We start from the raw sequence: 21,334 nt of genomic DNA on the forward strand, positions 1-21,334 counted from the left end.
TTGCAAATATAAAAATAGTTAACCTATTAAAGCACTCAGTAGAGTATTGGCATAAATATCCAATACAATTATTTCCAATAAACTTATTTATTTCCCTTAAGTTAGCCACAGTCAATTCTCATTGCCTGTAGTCACAGAATCTTCCCCAACACATGCTCACAGGATTAATCATGTCTCCCTCATCCCTGGCCCATGGCTGCTACTAACATCACTTGTGCCTTCTTCTGCCACTCCACAACTTTTTCTGTGGCGTATGGTGTCATTGTTTCCACTGGGGTCAAAGCTATTTGGAATGGGAAAGTTTGTCCAGCATTTGGATGCTAGATAATGATATTACTCTTCATATTTCCTGTTTCATTATGAATTCTTAGTTCTATAAACTGGGAGATGTAATTTTATTTAAGTAAATCTTCTTCAATGTAGCTACCGAGTTGTTTATAAAAACACTTTTTATAAATATACAATAAAAATGTAAAAACTCTTCTACTTTTAAAAAGAGGCTTTCCCAATTAAATGTTGTAATCTTCAAAATTCTTAGATAAAATTGAATATAAATAACATACATTACAAATTTACAAATATGAGAATGTGAAGAAGAAGAACTATGGATAATGCTATACAACGTTATCAACCACAAAGCTTAGTTAATTCTTCTTTACATAACATATTTACCTCTATAAAACAATTTTTAAGCTAGCAACAATCCATAACATTCTTTCATTTAGTTATATTAGATTTAATTGCTACCATAAATATTAAGGAGAAGAAGACACTGATTTTAGGAGCATCGAAGAAAAAACACCATGTATGAAAACACATTAGGAAATGTTTGAAACAACACTTACCAATCTGCTGAACATGTGACAAGTTGACAGCATATTCCACTTCGATTCTCAAAGACGGAGCCCATTCTGTTAATCTATTTTTCAAAAATGAAAGAGAAATAAAATTGTTTTTCTCATAGCTATTTACCTTTTAAATTCTTTTCTTCTTTGTTTTAAATGTTAATAAAAGAACATACCGGCGGGGGGGCAGTGGCTCAGGCCTGTAATCCCAGCATTCTGATAGGCTGAGGCAGGGAGGATCACGAGGTCAGGAGATAAGAGACCATTCTGGCTAACACGGTGAAAGCCTGTCTCTACTAAAAATACAAAAAATTAGCCGGGCGTGGTGGCGGGCGCCTGTAGTCCCAGCTAGTCCGGAGGCTGAGGCGGGAGAATGGCGTGAACCCGGGAGATGGAGCTTGCAGTGAGCCGAGATGGCGCCACTGCACTCCAGCCTGGGCGACAGAGCAAGACTCCATCCCGAAAAAAAAAAAAAAGGACATACCACTATCTCAGAAGTTTGTGAAACAGAAGGTTTAAAATTAAATACAATTCTGCAACATATTCTTGTCTAGTCTTTTGTCACAGAAACATTTTTACATAGTTGTAATTAGAATGCATATAAATTTTTATACTGAGATTTTTCCTTCCACATAATTTGAACATTTACCTATATATTCATAAACTATTATTATTATTATTATTATCATTTTGAGAAAGCATCTCATTCTGTGCCCCAGGTTGGAGTACAGTGGCACAATCTCAGCTCACTGCAACCTCAGCCTCCCAGGTTCAAGTGATTCTCCTGGGTCAGCCTCCTGAGTAGCTGGGATTACAGGCATGTGCCACCATGCCCAGCCAATTTTTGTATTTTTAGTAGAGACGGGGTTTTGCTATGTTGGCCAGGCTGGTTTGGAACTCCTGGCCTCAAGTGATCCACCCACCTCAGCCTCTGAAAGTGCTGGGATTAGAGGCATGAGCCATGCGCCCGGCCTCATAAATTATTCTAATCCTTTTATAATATATGGATGATATTACCATAATAATGGATAATACCACCATTGCATTATCCATTATTATTAGACATGTAGGCTCTGTCAGTTTTTCACTGAATTGTACAGTCGAACATAGATGCTTTTATGAGGTTGCTAAGCAGGTAAGATCAATGGGAAAGAGGCTAAGTGTTAAATGAGACACCAAATAAAAGTGTGCCATGACTGTTGTAAGACCTGACCTTTTTGTAATTACCGGCAAAAGTCTGCATGCACACAGAGGATTCACAGGAGGGTTTATGGTTCCTCAGGTCCTAGAAGGTCCAAAATTCCAACCCACTAGCTCTCAAAGGAGGCAGCAGGCTTTGAGGCAACCTGTGAAGATGCCACTCTGGAACTGAGAGGGAAACACATGACTTTCCTCAATTCTCTAACTGATAGAACTGATGAGCAAAATAATAAACAGAGGTGGGGCTTCTAGCAGCAAATGAAGTTAGGTGAAAACAGGGGTGGGGAAGGTATAGGTGGCACCCGGGTCATGTCTGCAGGCATCCAGAAGCCAGGCAACCACAAACCTGATGGACATCTCTGTGGCCTGAACTACCAACTTCCACTCATTCTAGAACCTGCATGGTGTTACCTCTCTCTCTACTGAGGCTTTTCTGCTATAATGAAGTCAGAGACCCGAGATGTGCTTGCTCTGGGATTTTACGTTTTAATGACTAAAAATCCAAAAACATAACAGTATTATAGAAGTTTGGAAAACAGAATATTTTAGAATCATATATAATTCTCCCATATATTCTCTTCCAGTCTTCTTTCATGGAAACACTGTGACATGATTTTTCAAGGTATGCATATAATTTTGTAGCTAGAGATACAAATTGGATCATTTCTTAGTATGAATTCTCTAAAATTGGAATTACTGGTCAAACAGTTTGAAAATCTGGATGACTTAAGAACCACCTTGACTAACTGCATTCCAAAAGTTTTATGTTGAAATCAGCAATGTGTTCTGGTTTCACCACTTTATTCTTTCTAATATATTAATCAAATTTTTCATTTAAAAATTAAATAAATCCACAGTGGCACATTATTGTTGCCTTACTATTAATTTCTTTGATATTAGAAAGGCTGAATGATTTTCATGTTGATTTACTGTTTTATTTTATATGTCTTTTGCTTATTTATAAAAAATTTTTATATTTACCATATTTGGTACAAATATTTTCCTCCATTTTGTTATTTGTTCTTTACTTTTTATTTTTTATTGATGCATAGCAGATGTACATATTTGGGGGGTATATGTGATATACTGATACATTCATATAATGTTTAAAGATGAAATCAGGGTATTTGGGCTATCCATTACCTTAAATATTGATATTTATTTTCTTTATACTAGGAACAATCAAATTATTCTCTTCTAGCTATTTTGTAATGTATAATAGATTATTGTTCATTATAGTCACCCTACTAATCTGTCAAACACTGGGTCTTATTTCTTCTATCTAACTGTGTATTTGTTCCCATTAATTAACCTCTCTTTATCCCTCTCATTATTTAATTTTTTTGTTGTTTGTTTTTACATAGAGACGGGGTTTCGCCATGTTGCCCAGGCTGGTCTTAAACTCCAAGTCATCCTCCTGCCTCAGCCTCCTAGTGTTGGAATTATAGGCATGAATGAGCCACCATGCCCGGCCTCTCATTATTTTTTAATTTAGAAATTTATATGTGTATATTTTGAATCTGTCAATCATTCCTTTCTGATTTCTTTCAACATTAATCATCTTTGAAAACTATCTTCATTCCAGAGTCTGATATTCTATTTTGATTTATTGTATTTTTCTATGATTTGTTATTTTCTTTTTTTTTCTTTTTTTTTTTTTTTGAGATGGAGTCTCGCTCTCTCGCCCAGGCTGGGGTGCAGTGGCGCGATCTTGGCTCACTGCAAGCTCCGCCTCCTGGGTTCACACCATTCTCCCGCCTCAGCCTCTGGAGTAGCTGGGACTACAGGCGCCCGCCACCACGCCCGGCTAATCTTGTTTTTGTATTTTTAGTAGAGACGGGGTTTCACCATGTTAGCCAGGATGGTCTCCATCTCCTGACCTCGTGATCTGCCCGCCTCGGCCTCCCAAAGTGCTGGGATTACAGGCGTGTGAGCCACTACGCCCAGCCTGTTATTTTCATTTAAATTTAAAATCATCTCAATTAAATTGCATGCATTTAATTGAGTGTTGAAATGGAAGTGATATGAAGTTCCTTTACTTGTATTACAACTCCCATTATTATATGTAAACTTTCAATATATCACAGAAACTATATGTGGGCTATTTATTTTGGTTCATTATGACTTCTAAAAGTATCATTGCTTTGCACCATCCATTTGAATACCTCTTACAACTGGTATAATGATAATCACCTCTTACAACTCTAATTTCTCAGAATATTCTTTTTTTTTATGTTCAAGTGCTATTTATTTTATTATTATTATACTTTAAATTTTAGGGTACATGTGCACAATGTACAGGTTTCTTACATATGTATACATGTGCCATGTTGGTGTGCTGCACCCATTAACTCGTCATTTAGCATTAGGTATATCTCCTAATGCTATCCCTCCCCCCTCCCCCTACCCCACAACAGTCCCCAGAGTGTGATGTTCCCCTTCCTGTGTCCATGTGTTCTCATCGTTCAATTCCCACCTATGAGTGAGAATTGCGGTGTTTGGTTTTTTGTCCTTGCCATAGTTTGCTGAGAATATGGTTTCCAGCTTCAACCATGTCCCTACAAAGGACATGAACTCATCATTTTTTATGGCTGCATAGTATTCCATGGTGTATATGTGCCACATTTTCTTAATCCAGTCTATCATTGTTGGACATTTGGGTTGGTTCCAAGTCTTTGCTATTGTGAATAGTGCCACAATAAACATACGTGTGCATGTGTCTTTATAGCAGCATGATTTATAATCCTTTGGGTATATACCCAGTAATGGGATGGCTGGGTCAAATGGTATTTCTAGTTCTAGATCCCTGAGGAATTGCCACACTGACTTCCACAATGGTTGAACTAGTTTACAGTCCCACCAACAGTGTAAAAGTGTTCCTATTTCTCCACATCCTCTCCAGCACCTGTTGTTTCCTGATTTTTTAATGATCACCATTCTAACTGGTGTGAGATGGTATCTCATTGTGGTTTTGATTTGCATTTCTCTGATGGCCAGTGATGATGAGCATTTTTTCATGTGTCTTTTGGCTGCATAAATGTCTTCTTTTGAGAGGTGTCTGTTCATATCCTTTGCCCACTTTTTGATGGGGTTGTTTGTTTTTTTCTTGTAAATTTGTTTGAGTTCATTGTAGATTCTGGATATTAGCCCTTTGTCAGATGAGTAGCTTGCAAAAATTTTCTCCCATTTTGTAGGTTGCCTGTTCACTCTGATGGTAGTTTCTTTTGCTGTGCCGAAGCTTTTTAGTTTAATTAGATCCCATTTGTCAATTTTGGCTTTCGTTGCCATTGCTTTTGGTGTTTTAGACATGAAGTCCTTGCCCATGCCTATGTCCTGAATGGTAATGCCCAGGTTTTCTTCTAGGGTTTTTATGGTTTTAGGTCTAACATTTAAGTCTTTAATCCATCTTGAATTAATTTTTGTATAAGGTGTAAGGAAGGGATCCAGTTTCAGCTTTCTACATATGGCTAGCCAGTTTTCCCAGCACCATTTATTAAATAGGGAATCCTTTCCCCATTGCTTGTTTTTGTCAGGTTTGTCAAAGATCAGATGGTTGTAGATATGCAGCATTATTTCTGAGGGCTCTGTTCTGTTCCATTGATCTATATCTCTGTTTTGGTACCAGTACCATGCTGTTTTGGTTACTGTAGCCTTGTAGTATAGTTTGAAGTCAGGTAGCGTGATGCCTCCAGCTTTGTTCTTTTGGCTTAGGATTGACTAGGCGATGCGGGCTCTTTTTTGGTTCCATATGAACTTTAAAGTAGTTTTTTCCAATTCTGTGAAGAAAGTCATTGGTAGCTTGATGGGGATGGCATTGAATCTATAAATTACCTTGGGCAGTATGGCCATTTTCACGATATTGATTCTTCCTATCCATGAGCATGGAATGTTCTTCCATTTGTTTATATCCTCTTTTATTTCACTGAGCAGTGGTTTGTAGTTCTCCTTGAAGAGGTCCTTCACTTCCCTTGTGAGTTGGATTCCTAGGTATTTTATTCTCTTTGAAGCAATCGTGAATGGGAGTTCACTCATGATTTGGCTCTCTGTTTGTCTGTTATTGGTGTATAAGAATGCTTGTGATTTTCTCAGAATATTCTTGATATTTCACCTGTTAATTCTTCAAAGTACATAGTAGATCTTTAATGCCCTTGAGGGAAACATTTGGGGAACTTGCCAGTTTCCAAATTTATAGATCCCATGCTTTGTGAGGTTTATAGTCAAGTAAGCATACAACCATAAAGACAAACGCCAGTGCAGAAGCCGGGCAGTCAGCTGGGCTCATGGACTGCACAACTAGTTTTCACCCACCAGCCTCTCAGCACACTCAATTCCAGATTGTGCCCAGCAAAATTACATGGTATGCCACAGATCTTTAGGGTTCCCTTCCCCCAGATATCTGAGATCATAAATCTTAAATTCATACATGCTAAGGGTGTAAAATATTTGCAGTTCATTTTTACACTTCAAGCCCTCATCTTCTCCACTATTGTATTATACCAGCGTTGAAACCACCCACATTTTTTAGTTAGAAACCAACTGAGTTGAAAGATTGGCCTTATTTTTACTCCAACTCAGATACTGGTCTGGCAACAGTAACCCCATTTTTTGATGCTTAGTTCCTGGTTATTTCACAATTTAAGTGTAAATGAATTGTTGACTTGAAACATCTTCTTTGCCTAAAATCTGAAAATGTGTAATTCAGCAGGAGAAAAGTATAAGGCCATCAAGTCTCACCTCAAATGTGTCAGACAACCAGTGTATATCTGTAATTACTTTCTTATGTCCATTTTCTATTGAAGAGACTGCACAGTGTCTGATATACATTGCTTCTTTATTACTCTCTGGTTCAAGGAGAAACATAGGCTGAAAAATATTAAAAGAAAGTTAAGTGCTAATTTCAGAGGGCTGATGAATGAACTCATACTTTACTTATCATCCCAATTAAAATGAACAATTTAGAGATATACCAGTTCAAGGAAAAACATAAATTAGTGTTTCTATATATCATATATTTAGGTAATAGGATTATCTACTTTTCCCTTCAGTTTGGTCTAAGACTATATCTCTAAACTTAACAAGTATTATTGACCTACTCCGTAAAGAATCAATGAGACACCTCATTTTAGAAGGAGTATTTCTTTGTGCCTACAGAAGGCTGCATCTTACCATTCTTTGGTAAGAGGCTTGTTGATGTTAAGGCTGAAGAACTGGGCTGGAGTAGATGAGTAATATGGTGGGTAGGTATGGAGTAATCTTCTCAACCGTCTTAACAGAATCCATAGCCCCACAAAATCATGGTATATTATCATCAAATATGATGTAACCCCTTCATTTTATACATGAGAAAAGCTATGCTGCTGAGGTGAGGTGGCATGTCCAAACTCACAGGACTACGGTCCACAGCCTGGGTATCCGCTCTTCTGTCTAGTGCTCTTTCAATCACCTCACTTTAGGCAAGTCACTTGGTCCCTTCATTTCATTTAACAATAACAACCAGACAGAACTTCATATCCTTGGGTAGATGGTGCAACTTGATTCATTGTGTTTTAATCAAGGGCCCACATAAAAGTGATTCAGAACATGTTCACAAGCACAGGTGAAGGCTTGGGAAATAACATTCTCTTATTTTTTTTCCTTTTTTCTCTTGAGTTTTTATTAGCCTTGGCAACTACATTATGTACTTTTCCATAAACTTTTACATGGAAAAAACTTGCAAGTGAAATATTATAAAAAGCTTACCTTCAGTGTGGCTCTTTTACTTCTACCGCCACCTGCCTTAATGTTTTCTATGCGATCTGCATGCGCGGTGATATCCCACATGACAATCTAAAGCAGAAATAAATGTTACCATAACCTTTTCAGAAAATATCTAATTGAGTCTTAATTTTCTTTTAACTATTGGTTTGTAGCCTGATAAGTCAATCACCTTAAGGGATAATCAAATTTAGCTTATATCTTAAGTAAGTCAGCAATTTTTAAAGCTAATATAAAAAGAATGTTTTCTGCTCTGTAAAAGTATCTTGAGCACTTTCATTTTTGTGCTTACATTAATAAAGGCCAGTATTTTAAAAAAATCCAAAATAAATGTCATGCAATTCCCTTTGCTTTAGGAAAAGTTCTTCCTGTTTTTGGAGATGTGCTGTGATTGTAGGGACAGTTGCTTTGGACCCAGGAAAAAACAGCCCATACTCCAGAATTGAGTACAAACATCCGACTGTCCAAAGAAGGCTGGGAAGTGATTATTTCTATTTAATTGACTATTTTGGCCATCTCTGAATTCTTAAGTATCTAGAAGGCCATTTTTTTAAAAAAAAGTCAGGATAAGGTAGATATGTAACACTAAATTAGGTTTCCAAAGACTAAAAGGTATTTCAGTACAGTAAAGTTTTAACAAAATGTCAGGAGTACAGAATTGTAAGTGATTTTATTTTCATCCTGTGCTTTTCTGAAATATTCTAAAATAAAGTCACATTACCTTTGTAATAAGTGAAAAAGGCATTTCAGGATTTGCAGGGCTTGGAGGATGGGCTCTGAGTCATTATGACCCTCAGTTATTGTTGAACAAAACTGAGGGAGAAAAAACTGTTTTCCTGGTTATTTTGGTTCTGGATAAATGGACATGGAAGCTGCAGGCATTTACATTTTAACCACAAGGAAGTTTTTCAAACCACACACACAAAAATCATATACTCTTTTGATGGTCAAACCCACTCAATCACAATGAATTTAAACTTTGACCATAAAACAGCTTTATGATTGTTTTGCTTCACTAGAGAAACAGGATATTGGAGGATAGGATCTAAATTTGATATTAGATAACTTAAAAAGAAGATAAAAGCAAACGGTATTGAGATATATATATATATATAAAATATATATATATATATATCTGTCTGTCTATAAATTCAGTGATGTATGTATGCTTTCTAGTGAATTTCTGTTTAAGTTCTGGATCATCCCCTAACTCCTACTCCCAAGGAAATTTCAGAAGACGCCTTTTTTTCCAAGAGGTAGTAATGCTTGTAGCTTTTGTTCTTCCATGGAATCTTATACAATATGTGGTTCAGTCCCAGCAACACAAATAGATTTCACCCAGTTCTGTTTCAGTTTTGAAGCTGGGTTACCCCGTGAACACCTCAGGAGCTGATACACGTCTCTATACCCTGCTTCCTGGTGTGGTGTCTGGCACACAATTGGCATGCCTTCCTTCTGCTGAATTGAATCCTTAAGTCCAAGGAACTGCCAAATCAAAACTTAATACCAAAGATTGTCTACATTAATACATAGCTGAAAAAAATTCCGTTAAATACCTGCCCATTGATACAGCCTCCAGCAATGATATTAGGATCACTCGGACAGAACTTGAAGCAGAAGATGTCATCTGGGCTCTCCAGCATTAACTAAAGTAAACCCAGCAAATTCATGAAAGAATGAGAAAACAGATTAAGATCATGGTGAGAAAATAATATTAAGACAGTTAAAAGTCCAATTTTATAGCCATCTATGAGCAAGGTGCGTAGAGAGTCTATTCTCAGAGTTCTGCCTCTGGACTAAAAGCTGCTTTTGCTGAATTTTATTGTGCACATTGGCCATACGAGTGACAGTGAGTATGTTCTCAAGGGGACCCAGGTATTCCCCAACCCACCCCTCAGTGGAAACAAATTGTAGTTATTTTGGGAGCATGTTACAATGTTTATAACAAAAAGACTATGAAATTAGTGTTCCTGAAAACCATGGAAGGGAAACTCTGTGAGGACAGGATCTGTGTCTGTTTTGTTGCTTGCTGAATACTGAGCCAGGCACTCCTGGAATGGAGAGGAGATCTACAGGGTAGAAAGGTTAGAAAACTCTAGTGAGAGAGTGGCTCTGTTTTTGTGGCTGACAAGAAAGGGCTAGAGATCTTTCATTTTGATCTCTGGGTCTATAATCATTAAAGTGTCTAGAATCTATTACAGTAAAACTACCTTAATTCAAATAAATTGGGAAAAAGGAAGAAGGGGAGGCTAGGGTTTATTAGGGAAAGTCTTAATTATGAATACTTTTTAGAAACAAAATATTATTATATTGAAAACATTGAAATAACTGAATCTAACACTATACACCACCCACCCACTAGGCAGATCTCTTATTGAGCAGACCATGAAAACTAGAACCCTGTGTAGCAAACCCAGCCTTCAGCCTCATTTTATTTGAATTGCTATGTGTTTTGGTTGGTTTTAGTTGGGTTTTTGTGTGTTTTGGTTTGGTTTTAGTTGAGCTATTTAAAACTGGGCGACTTCATACAAAATTCCAAATTTCTCAATTCTCTTAACAATGGGACCACCTGGCAACAAGAGGGCAGCCAGCCTAGAGACAGGTAATGCACTCTCTAAGGCCACAGTCCCTACCACTCCCCAGTGCTCTCCCACACATTCACCTTTATTTATTACCCAGTGATCCTTGGAATTGAGGAAACTCATGTGAAACTAAAATCTATTTGCATTTGACTAATTAGTATTCGAGTAAAGTCCATGAAAGAGTTTGTTTTAAAAATAGTTTAAACATTCCTCTTACAATCTTTGAAAAAAATACCATGTTGATTTGTTCAATAAACAAATTGTAAACTTTAGTTTTGCTCAAATTGAATGATGACAAGTTCTGCATTGAAGAAAGCCTAACTTTATAAATGTTTACAACATTACATGATTATAAAGTACTTTGCAATAAAAACTGCTAAAGGTATACATGAAAGTAGTATTTGAAAATTTAGTCTATGTAGGCAACTCTCCCTAATTACCTGAGGATGTATAGGATCAGAGAAGCTCCAGAAAAGAATCAGTGATGGCTGCAGCAATAATTTACCAGAAAAGTGAACTCTGTCTTCAAAAGAAAGTCGCACGGCCACTGACACAGCTATTAGCCCTGAGAGAAACACATGTAGAAATTAAAGTTGGCAGCAACTATACATGGAGAGATGTCTCTAGCTTTTGCTTTTCTACACAGCCACTCTTCATTTTCACTTTGTCCACAGGAGACCAAGAGTTTTCTTAGAGCTCTGCTGGCTAATGTGGTTGCCACTAGTTACATGCTACTTATTTAGCACTTGAAATCTGGCTGGTCCAAACTGATATGTACTGTTAGTATAAAATATACAGGGGACTCAGAAGATTTTAGAAGAAAAGAAAATCTTGTTTTGTTTCTTTTTTGTGAGAAAAGGGCCAGTGGAGGGTGAAAGGAGGAAGAAAGAGGACAAATACCTCTCTCTTTCCATGTTTCCATCTTTGCACATCCCTACCTACCTCCCTTGGCTGCTGAGCTCTTTAAAGGAGGCACATTTCCTCTCTTGTCTAGTAATCGGAAAGGCAGTGTTAGGAGGAAGAAATTTAGCCTTGGGAGAGCAACAGGCCCAAGCAAACCCAGACTCTGCCTTATGCCATCTGGGTGACCTGGGCAAGTCACTTCCCTGAGTTGAGCTTGGGTCCTTTTGTTGTGAAACAGAGATAATGACAGGTGTGTGTCCTACAGGGTTGTTGGGAGGACACATGACAGTGAAGGCGTGGAAAGCACATGGCAGGTACCTAGCGAGCACAGAGCAATTGGAAGGTGTCTTATTGACATTGAACTAGTTTGCAATTTTACACATGAAAGCAACAGACAATTTCAATGTTATCACAAAAGGGAATCCCCATCATTTCCATCTCACCATAGATAGTTGGATGCCATGAGACACAGGTAATCATTTTCTCCGTTGGGCTATGAAGGTCGGTAAAGGACTGGTACTCTTTCAGGTGGGTATCAGTCTTGTCCCCAAAGGTGCCTTCTTCTTCTGCGAGGTATTTCCAGTCATCAATAAATGTGTTCATGATTTCATTTTGCTGCAGGGCTATTTCAACACTAATTTGTAAAAATAAAAAAGCAATTAAGATATTGGTTTTTAGTATCCAATAATGTGACTATCTTAGCAACTCCTCCTCCTTCATTTATACTGAACAAAAAATAATAATTCTCAATTATATTTGTTAATAATGATTAACCTCATGTGAAATAAATGACTTAAGAGAAAAAAACATCATGGTGGCATGTTACTCAGAACCTCGAGCAACTTCATGATCTGCCTCAGTTTCCAAGCCAAGGCTGTACTCTCTCCAGGCCAATGCCTGAGCATGCAGCTGCAGGGATGGCTGGGCCTGGCCAGTCCTCCTTGTGCAGCATTCCCACAGCAGGCGTCTTTGCTCTGGAGCTCCTGCTGAGTAGGCTGAGAATTTGTCTGATGCTCTACCTTCCCGGTCCTGCCTCCTCCTCCTTTATTTTTCACAGTGTAATCCTCAGTAAACTTCTGCCTGTAACTTGATGTCATTTGCTTCCTGGAAAGCCCCAATTGTCACAAATGGCAGTTTCTTAGGCATATTCTGTACTAAGTGATCACTTATTCTTAACAGGATAGCCCCAATACATACGTAATTCAAAACAACAAATAAGAGATTCTGAACAAGGGAAGAACTGGAGTTTAGAAGTGTGTGTGTGTGTGTGTGTGTGTCTGTGTGTGTGTGTGTGTGTGTGTGTGTGTAGTTTTAGTTGTCACAATGCCTGGGAGGTGCTACTGTGTTTAATTCCATTACCAAACCTCCTGCAATGCATGAGACAGTCCCCAAAATGAAAAATTATCCTGCTAAAAGTACTAATATTGCTTCTTTAAGATACCATCTGAGTGCTAGGATCATTTGCTAACAGTCTAGGGACCTTGGTTTGACAGACTCCTGTCTTAAAGTAGTTACTATGATAGTTATTGTCCCTTTTTATGCTTAGATCTGAAAGCTCTGCATACTCCCAAAGTCGCTAAGAGCCCTCCCACAATTAGAATGCCACCCAAGGTTTTACCCTACTGATCAAAACTGTAAACTTCTTGGTTTTATATAGGTGTGGTAAGCTGAAAAAGTGGTTCTCAATTATGAATTTCTTAAAATAAGAAAAAACCCTTTAGATAGTTCAATATAAACAGTAAAAATAGATACTCCTAAAATTAAAAAAGGGCACCATTTGATACCCCTGTCATTGATCATTACACTACCAGTCATTGCCTAACTGAGTCCTCCCTTGGTTAAATTCTTCTTGTATTTCATCTTTCAAAATAGACTCCTTTCCTAAGACCTGGCCACTTAAAGTGTGATCCAGTGACCACCAACATGACCTGGGGCTGTTAGAAACGCAGAGTTGCAGGCTCCACCCGACTTACTGAGTCAGAATCTGCATTTTAACAAGAGTCCTCAGGTGATTCATAAGCAAATTGAACATTGAATAACCCTGTGTAGAGGACTCTCGAGGCTTAAACAGTTTCCAGTAGAAGCATTAGTAAGCATTTTCCAAATCTTATTTCTTTCTGGTTAAGCCCAAATGAGAAGGGAATTCTCAAGAGAAAAGTTAAAGACGTGGCTTTCGCTCTGGTTTCCTGATTCTACCTCCTTAGCCAGAATGGGGAAGTAATTCAAACGGAAGAAGTGAAATCTTTCTTCTGGTTTCCGGTTTCTTGCTTTCCTGGAACCATGTAGCTGCTGAGAGTAACAAATTGGAGGCTAGCAAAACTGTTGTCTAGGAATTTTAACCCCAAAAGGAAGGTTTCTTAGTTGTTTTGTGAATCCCCCTGAAGTTCCTCTCTCTCGTCTCATGTCATTACCTTCTTTTGCAAATAATGCTTCCCTTAAGTTTGCTTTAGATAAAATCCTATGAGAAAGAAATTTCCCATTTCTAAAAGGGCTTTCTTCCAGAACAAAATCAGGCTTACCTTAATTAAAAACTATTGAATAAACCTTAAGCAGTTTTAAAGCTGGAAGTTACGTTTGCAGTGATATAAACATGGGTTTCTTATCCACTCTTGGCCAGTGCTATTATAATTCCTGTGCCAATTTTCCTCTTTCTTCTTATAGATCTGGCTTCTCCTTCCCACATCTCAGGGATGGAATCATAAAGCTGTCCACTATTTTTTCTTTATAAGCATGGCAATTCAGAGGGAAGAATAAAAGCCCAGGTCTAAAGATAATATACAATGTGGATTTATTTTGAATATTTTCTTATTTCCTCAAGATCTAGTTTTCTCTGGATATTGATTATATGTAAACAAACTTCTCATTTTTAATATTCTTACAGGAAAAATTGTAATGACTACTAAATTTTGATAAGGGGAGGGTGAAACTCAGGTTTTCTTGTTTCTACCTCATTGCCCATATAGCAAAAATTATAGCATCCTTCCTGTGAGTGAGTGGCAAATAATGTTCTCTCTGAATCATTAACTGAATTTTTGAGCCACAGTCTCCCTAGGCATAGGTAACAACTTTGAGAGTTGTTGGAATTTTCAGGATATTTAATCCAGTATGAAAGAACCAATGACATTTCTTAAAAATAAAAAAGTTTAACTTGGGCTATATATGAACTTGACCACCAAGTTTTTAATTTTGGAAAGAAATAGAAACCAGCCTATTGAGTATAACTGGCAGACTTGTCCTCCATTGGATCCACTTCTCTAAACTCTAGTATCAGCTTGATGACAACTTGTCAAGCTGTTTCTCTGGTTTAGAAGCCCTGGAACTCTACCCAGGGTCCTACTAACAGCTTAGGGGGCATTTTGAAGATGCTTCTCTTTCAAAGCCAGTAAGAGTGCAGGAACACAGGAATTGGTGATAAGAGTGAAATGTCCAAAAAGACATTTGAATTAAATTCAGGTTCTCATCTACAAAGATATTGCAAATACTTATCATCATAATAATGTCCACAGCATTCTCCTCATCCTATAAAAAGTTAATGAGGAAGAGGAGTGAGGAGTGGAGAAAAAGACTTACATAAAAGTAACAGTGGTAAATACAAGTAAATGTTAATTTGCAATTAGGAAAACATCCTCACACACTCAACTCCTCACACAGTTTGATGTGGCCTTAGCTTGATAGGGCTAAGATGTTGCTTAGCAATAGAAGAAAGAAATATTGAGAATCTGTAGAATGTGTCACACCTGACAACTGTCTTCAGACTTTTTATCTAGATACCATATATGGAATTGTTTATTTAGACCTGTTATTCTATGTAAACATATACATTTTATGTTTTATTTTTAAAATTTAATATGCAATTTTTTACCTTATGGATGCATTGTTAAGAAAATCAACCAAAGGCTTTGATTGTTTGAGTGTCTCTTTTTCCTCTTCTGAGAATTCTCTTGGATAATATTGCGTAGTAGCATTTTTAGGATATGTCCTAATATATTAAAAGAAAATTCAATACCAAAGATTAGGTCAAAGAAGAGCAAATATGGGCCACAACAGGTCAAAAATGTGTCTCTGTGACAATGATGTTAGGATATTATTTTATATTTAAATTATATACATTGAATTTTCTTTATCCTAGACAACTGATATTGACCACTATTCAAAGTCTACATGCATGAACTTCTCTCCAACATAATCAAAAAGATCTTATTTTTGTAAAATTTTTATTTAGAAATCATTTCAAACTTATAGAAAAGTTGTAAGAAGGGTATAAGGAATTCCCACACACCCTTCACCCAAATTCATCAATTATTAACATTTTGCCACCTTTATCGTTTTCTCTCTCTCTTCATTTCATTAAGTCAGTGTCCACCTCACCCCCTCGTGGGACATTTGGCAATGTCTAGAAACATTTTTGGTTGTCACAACCTAGACATGCTACTGGTGTCTAGTGGGTAGATCCCAGGGATGCTGTTAAAAACCCTACAAAACACAAGACAGCCTTCCCTCAAAGAGAATTATCCAGCCCCAAATGTCAATTGTGTTGAAGTTGAGAAACTCTGCTCTAAACATACAAAACTAGGAATAAGATACATTTCAGCAGTGATGGTGGCAGGAAGGCTTGCTCCATCTAGTATGCTCTTAGTGGCCTCTGTATGTGAACACCTCATATGGCATTGTACATCTGGGCTTTATCAGTCTCAAGTATTAGACTGGGTGAGCCCTTGATCTTGGCATGTGGAGCTTGGAAAAGTCACAGGGCACAATCATTAAGAGTGTGGACTCTGGTGATTGGCTGCCTGGCTTTGAAGCCTGGTTCTATCATTTACTAGCTATATGACTCCTGAGCTAATTATCTAACCTTCTGTGCCTGTTTTCTCATCTCTAAACGAAATTCTTAAAGTAGCTAGTTCATAGTGTCATTGTAAGGATTGAATGTGTTGATACATGCAAAACTTTAAAAACAGTGCCTAGCACATTTTAAATGATCAACAAAATATTATGTAGTATTTGTGTTTGTTGAACAAATGTCAGCACAATGCAGAATGTCTCTCTGAGAGGTAATATATTAAATGGAGAGTAATCCGACAAAGGGGTAAAGGGAGTTTTTAGAATAATTCATTTTTTTTCCTTGTTTAGGTCAGTATCCATAGCAGAAGGCAGAGTGGTAGAAAGAAATAATATTAGTATTGGAACCAGAGAGACTTGGGTTCAAATCTCAGCTTCACCTTTTAATTTCTGCTCTCTAGACAGGGTTAAGTTAAAAAAAAAATGATATGTTTCTTTGTAGTTTTATCAAAGTAGCAACATGCCTAAGTCACTCTTACTTTCGAAATATGATTTGTTTTGTTGTTTTTCAGCAAAACCATTCATTATTGCTTCAGGTTTAAATTATGCCTAAAACATTGGGCTTTCATTTTTAACCTCTCTTTGCTTCAGTTTCTCTATTTGTAAAATGGGGATAGTGCCTACCTCAGAGAGCAGTTGTGAGGATTGAGTTGATGTGTGTAAAGCACTTAGAAGAATGCCTGGTATGTGGTGGAACACTAGGCATTTGCTTTCACTGTCATTATTCTTTGAACTTCATCTTTGATTTTTCTTGACTCACTTCAATATAATCACATATCCTACTTTCTCTACCTCATACCAGCTACCCTTCCTAATTTCCTGCTTGTAATGCATGGTACCAGCATTCTCCCAGTCATCTAGGTTTAAACCATCTGAGTTCCTTTTAATTCTTTGAAAAATTTTTTTTTTTCATTTTGTGGGTCAAGACCTGCCCTTATTTCTCATCTGTTTACTCCCTCTATGTAGGAACACTGCCAGTATTATTATTATCAGTCTGTTTTCTGAGTCTACCTACTGAGTCTACCCTGGCTGACTCATTCTTGGGACTTGTCTGTACCCTAGTAGGAACACAAAATAAATCTCTGGCTGGCTTGACTTAGAAATTTGTCTCAAAATTCAAATTCATTTGGTACTAATATATCACCTCTCTCCCTCCTCTCTTGCCCTCACTTCTTGATATTTACGGATATCTGATGTCCTCCTTCCCTGCCAGGACTTGACCACCAATTCTTGCCTTTCTCCTTACCGCCTCTTGTTTTGGCCTGTCTGTTCATCTTCCTCTCTTGTTTCTGACTCATTTCTTGGCCCAACTTTTGGAGTCCGTATATATGTGCCCTGACTTTAACATTGCACTTTCATGGTTTTTAACCTGTTAGTTCACAAAGATCTGTAAAGTATCTTCTGTATTGCATTCCATGTTGCTGAGCCCTGATTCTCCTGGTCATGACCTGTCTCACTGTGTATTTCATAGCTCTTCACTTAACACTGAATTCAAGTCTGTCATCATTCTGCACATTCTTCCTTAACCTATGTCCTTTTCTTCCTGTTTTCCCTCCTCCATTCTTTTTTCTCCTCCATTTAATAAATATACGCCAGGAACTGTCCTAGGAGTTGGGAACATAGCAGTAAACAAAATATACAAAGTTTTTATCTCATAGAGCTTAAATTCCAAGGGCAGAGTGAAGAGAAGAGAGACGATGAAAAACACAAATCAAGTGATTATGGCACAGTGGAGAAAAATAGAGTGAGGGGATAGATGGTAATGGAGTTGTTGCCTTTTTTTTTTTTTTTTTTTGAGATGGAGTCTCGCTCTGTCGCCAGGCTGGAGTGCAGTGGCACGATCTTGGCTCACTGCAACCTCTACCTCGTGGGTTCAAGCAATTCTCCTGTCTCAGCCTCCCAAGTAGCTGGGATTACAGGCACACATCACCACACCCGGCTAATTTTTGTATTTTTAGTGGAGACGGGGTTTCACCATGTTGGCCAGGATGGTCTTGATCTCTTGACCTCGTGATCTGCCCACCTCAGCCTCCCAAAGTGCTGGGATTAAAGGCGTGAGCCATGGCGCCCGGCCAAGTTGTTGCTTTTATATAGGAGTGTCAGGGAATGCCTCATTTGAGCAGAGATCTGAATGAAGGAGGGAATAAGCACAAGGGAAGAGCATTCTATGTAAAGGACTCGTAAGCTTAAACACATCAGGTATGAGTATGTGTGGTAAATCAAGGAATGAGGAAGCCAGTGTGGCTGGATGGATGAGCAGGGAGAACTGTGGGAAATTAGGGCAGAGGGGTAAAGGGATCTAGATCATATGAAGCCTTGTAGGTTCATTTGGGATGACAGGCCATTGGAAGGTTTTGATCAGTGACATGATCTGACTTGCATTTTAATAGGATTATCAGGGCTTCTGTATGGAGAACTGAATGTAGGAGAGAAAGGATGGATAGAGGAAGCCCACTTAGAAGGAATTACAGTAATCCAAGCAGGAGATGATGATGAATGGTCTAAGGTAATAGCAGTGGGTAAATTTTGAAGATAGACCCAACAAAATCCAAGGTTTTGGTCTGAGTAATTAGAACAATATCATTACCACTTACAGACAGGAGGAAGATTCAGCATGGGCAATGGCATGAGGAGTTGGAACCGCAGGTATTCTGGGAACTGGAAGCAACTCATAGGGCCGGCACACAGAGAGCTTGTTTAGGAACAAGGGATGATGGGGCTGGAGAGGCAGACAGTGCCTCGTCATGGAGGAGGGAGAACCGCATATGCCATCCTAGGGGCTCTGGATGGATGTATTTTTTAAGTGATGGCAGCCAGAGAAGAAACCTAGACAATGAAGTAACACCATCTGATTTGATGTTTAAGAATGATGACTTAGGTGGTAGAACAGAGCAATGAGGGGCAATGGCAATATGCCAGATGAGAGATGACGAGCACTGTCATGATAAACAGCATCACTCATTTTCCCACTCCAGTCTTTACAATCTTCTATACTTGTATCTCATTTTCCTGTTATGATTTTTAAAGGTATTATTGAATATAATTAGATCTTCCTGAATTGAATTACTCTGTGGAGATCTATGTGTCATCATCATTAATCCATCTCTATTTATTATAAAGAGCTCTCAAAATAATAATGGAAGTTACTAGACTTTACTGTAACTGGCTATAAAATTACATACACCCATCACATACTTACCATTTTGTCTGAGTGCTTATGTCCTTTATTTGGGGGATTACTTGCATGCCAACATCTTTTTCAAGTTGTTTAAGGGTAAAATTTTTATCTGGGTAGGCTGTACATTCAATATAGGCATCTTTTACACTGGAAGCATTCTGGTCACTGAACTTAATTGGTGCACCAAATTCACTTCGTTTTCGAGAAATCATATACGTAATCTGTAACACATGTAAACAGTAAAGGTAACATAATGAAGTCCCTGAAGAAAAACTGACGTGTAGGCAATGTTGGTACTCTGCTCAGATCCCTCAGAGCCCTTTGTGCACTTTCTGTGAGCGCCTCCAGCTCTGCATGCTTTCCATTCACATGAGCAGCACCCGCTCCTCCTCTTTGGATGGCTGCTCTAGGGCTATTGGGACCACTTTGCCAGCAGGTGCAAAGAACAGGAAGTAACTGGCAGTTTCATCTTGACTAATGGTGGACTGGCAGGAGGGATACATAAACCCTTCTCCTTGGCTTCTGTGTGGGACACCTCTGAGGTAAAATTTACACTCCAGAGTTCCTCTTTGGGTTTGGCTGAAGCCTTCTTCCCTCTGCAGACTTTTGCCTGAGAGTGCAGCCTGGCAGGGCTTCCTCCATATCCCTGTTCAGCTGCTTGTCATGTTCTCTTCTGGGGCACTTTCCTAATAAACCACTCACACACAATTCTCCCTCACAGGAGTTCCTTTGAGAGGGAATGCCACTATATTAGCTTCCTACAGCTGCCATAACCAAGTACTACAAATGGGGTGGCCTAAAACAACAGAAACTTATTCTCTTACAGTTGTGGAGGCTAGAAGTTTGAAACTGATGTGTTTGAGGGTTGTTTCCTTCTGAAGGCTCTGAGGGAGAATCTGTTCCCTGTTTCTCTCCTGGCTTCTGGTGACACCCAGCAATCCTTGTGTTCCTTGGTTTGCGTATCTGTCTTTCCAGTCTCTGCCTGCTTCTTTACACGCCATTCTCCCTGTGTCTCTTTGTCATCCCATGGCCATCTTATCACAAAGACACCAGTCGTATTGGATTAGGGGCCTACCCTACTCCAGTATGACGTCATCTTAAATAGTTATACCTGCAATGACCCTATTTTCAGCCAGAATCACATTCTGAGGTGCTGGAGGTTAGAAGTTCAATATACCATTTTTTTGGAGACAAAATTCAACTCATAACACCCACTTAAGACAATGACCATTCTTCTATAAAAGCAAACCAAAACAACACACCAAAAACTATGCCTCCATAGCAAACACAGTAAACCTTATGAATCCCTCAGGAATAAGTGTTGTTCAGCTACAGGGAGGTAATGATTACAGATCATATATAACCCTCTAACCTGCTTTGTAGATTCCGTAACTGATTCTTCCTCAATTTCTTTTTCACTGCCCAAAGAAACCCATGGTTTAGAGACAGGTAGTTTATAAATATACACATCTTCAGGAATATGTTCTTTATATTCTTCTTGTTCTTCTGGTACTTCTGGGGGCTAAAGTAAAATAAATAGCATTCTACAATATATGCCCAAGTTTAGGTTATAGCTGTATGTATATATTTGGTGACAAACTTTACTTTTATATAAATTCATTAAGCACCTTCTTACTTTTTTTCTTGTCAATTCACACTTTTGAATTATGAAAAGGAAACAAAGCAAAAAAAGGAAAAAGAAAAAAGAGATATCAAGAATATAGAAAGAAGAAAAAGACAGTAGACAAGAAGAGATATATATATATACACATCTCTACATATAGACGTATATATATATATACACATCTCTACATATAGATGTATATATATATATACACACACACTGCTGATGTATTAATACACATATATACACATCTCTACATATAGATGTGTGTGTATATATATATACACATCTCTACATATAGATATGTGTATATATATATATACACACACACTGCTGCTTTATTTGTAATAGTAAAAAACGATCAACCAAATGAATACCAATAGAGGAATGGATTGATGACAGTGTGATA

At 38.0% G+C, this 21,334-nt stretch overlaps 1 protein-coding gene across 2 annotated transcripts in view; it reads right to left on the bottom strand.

Annotated features, from left to right (window-relative positions):
• DNAI3 (dynein axonemal intermediate chain 3) overlaps nt 1-21,334 on the bottom strand; it is a 176,522-nt gene that overhangs the window by 133,460 nt on the left and 21,728 nt on the right. For both annotated transcript variants that reach the window (XM_054532047.2, XM_024251594.3), the window contains exons 6-14: nt 20,674-20,823; nt 19,323-19,522; nt 15,147-15,263; nt 11,728-11,918; nt 10,822-10,946; nt 9,356-9,445; nt 7,785-7,871; nt 6,780-6,908; nt 846-919 (exon numbers count right to left, since the gene is read on the bottom strand). In XM_054532047.2, coding sequence (XP_054388022.1) covers nt 846-919; nt 6,780-6,908; nt 7,785-7,871; nt 9,356-9,445; nt 10,822-10,946; nt 11,728-11,918; nt 15,147-15,263; nt 19,323-19,522; nt 20,674-20,823 — 1,163 coding nt within the window. The remainder of the gene's footprint in view (nt 1-845; nt 920-6,779; nt 6,909-7,784; nt 7,872-9,355; nt 9,446-10,821; nt 10,947-11,727; nt 11,919-15,146; nt 15,264-19,322; nt 19,523-20,673; nt 20,824-21,334) is intronic.

This window comes from Pongo abelii, chromosome 1 (genome assembly GCF_028885655.2).
Source record: "Pongo abelii isolate AG06213 chromosome 1, NHGRI_mPonAbe1-v2.0_pri, whole genome shotgun sequence".
NCBI lineage: Eukaryota > Metazoa > Chordata > Mammalia > Primates > Hominidae > Pongo > Pongo abelii.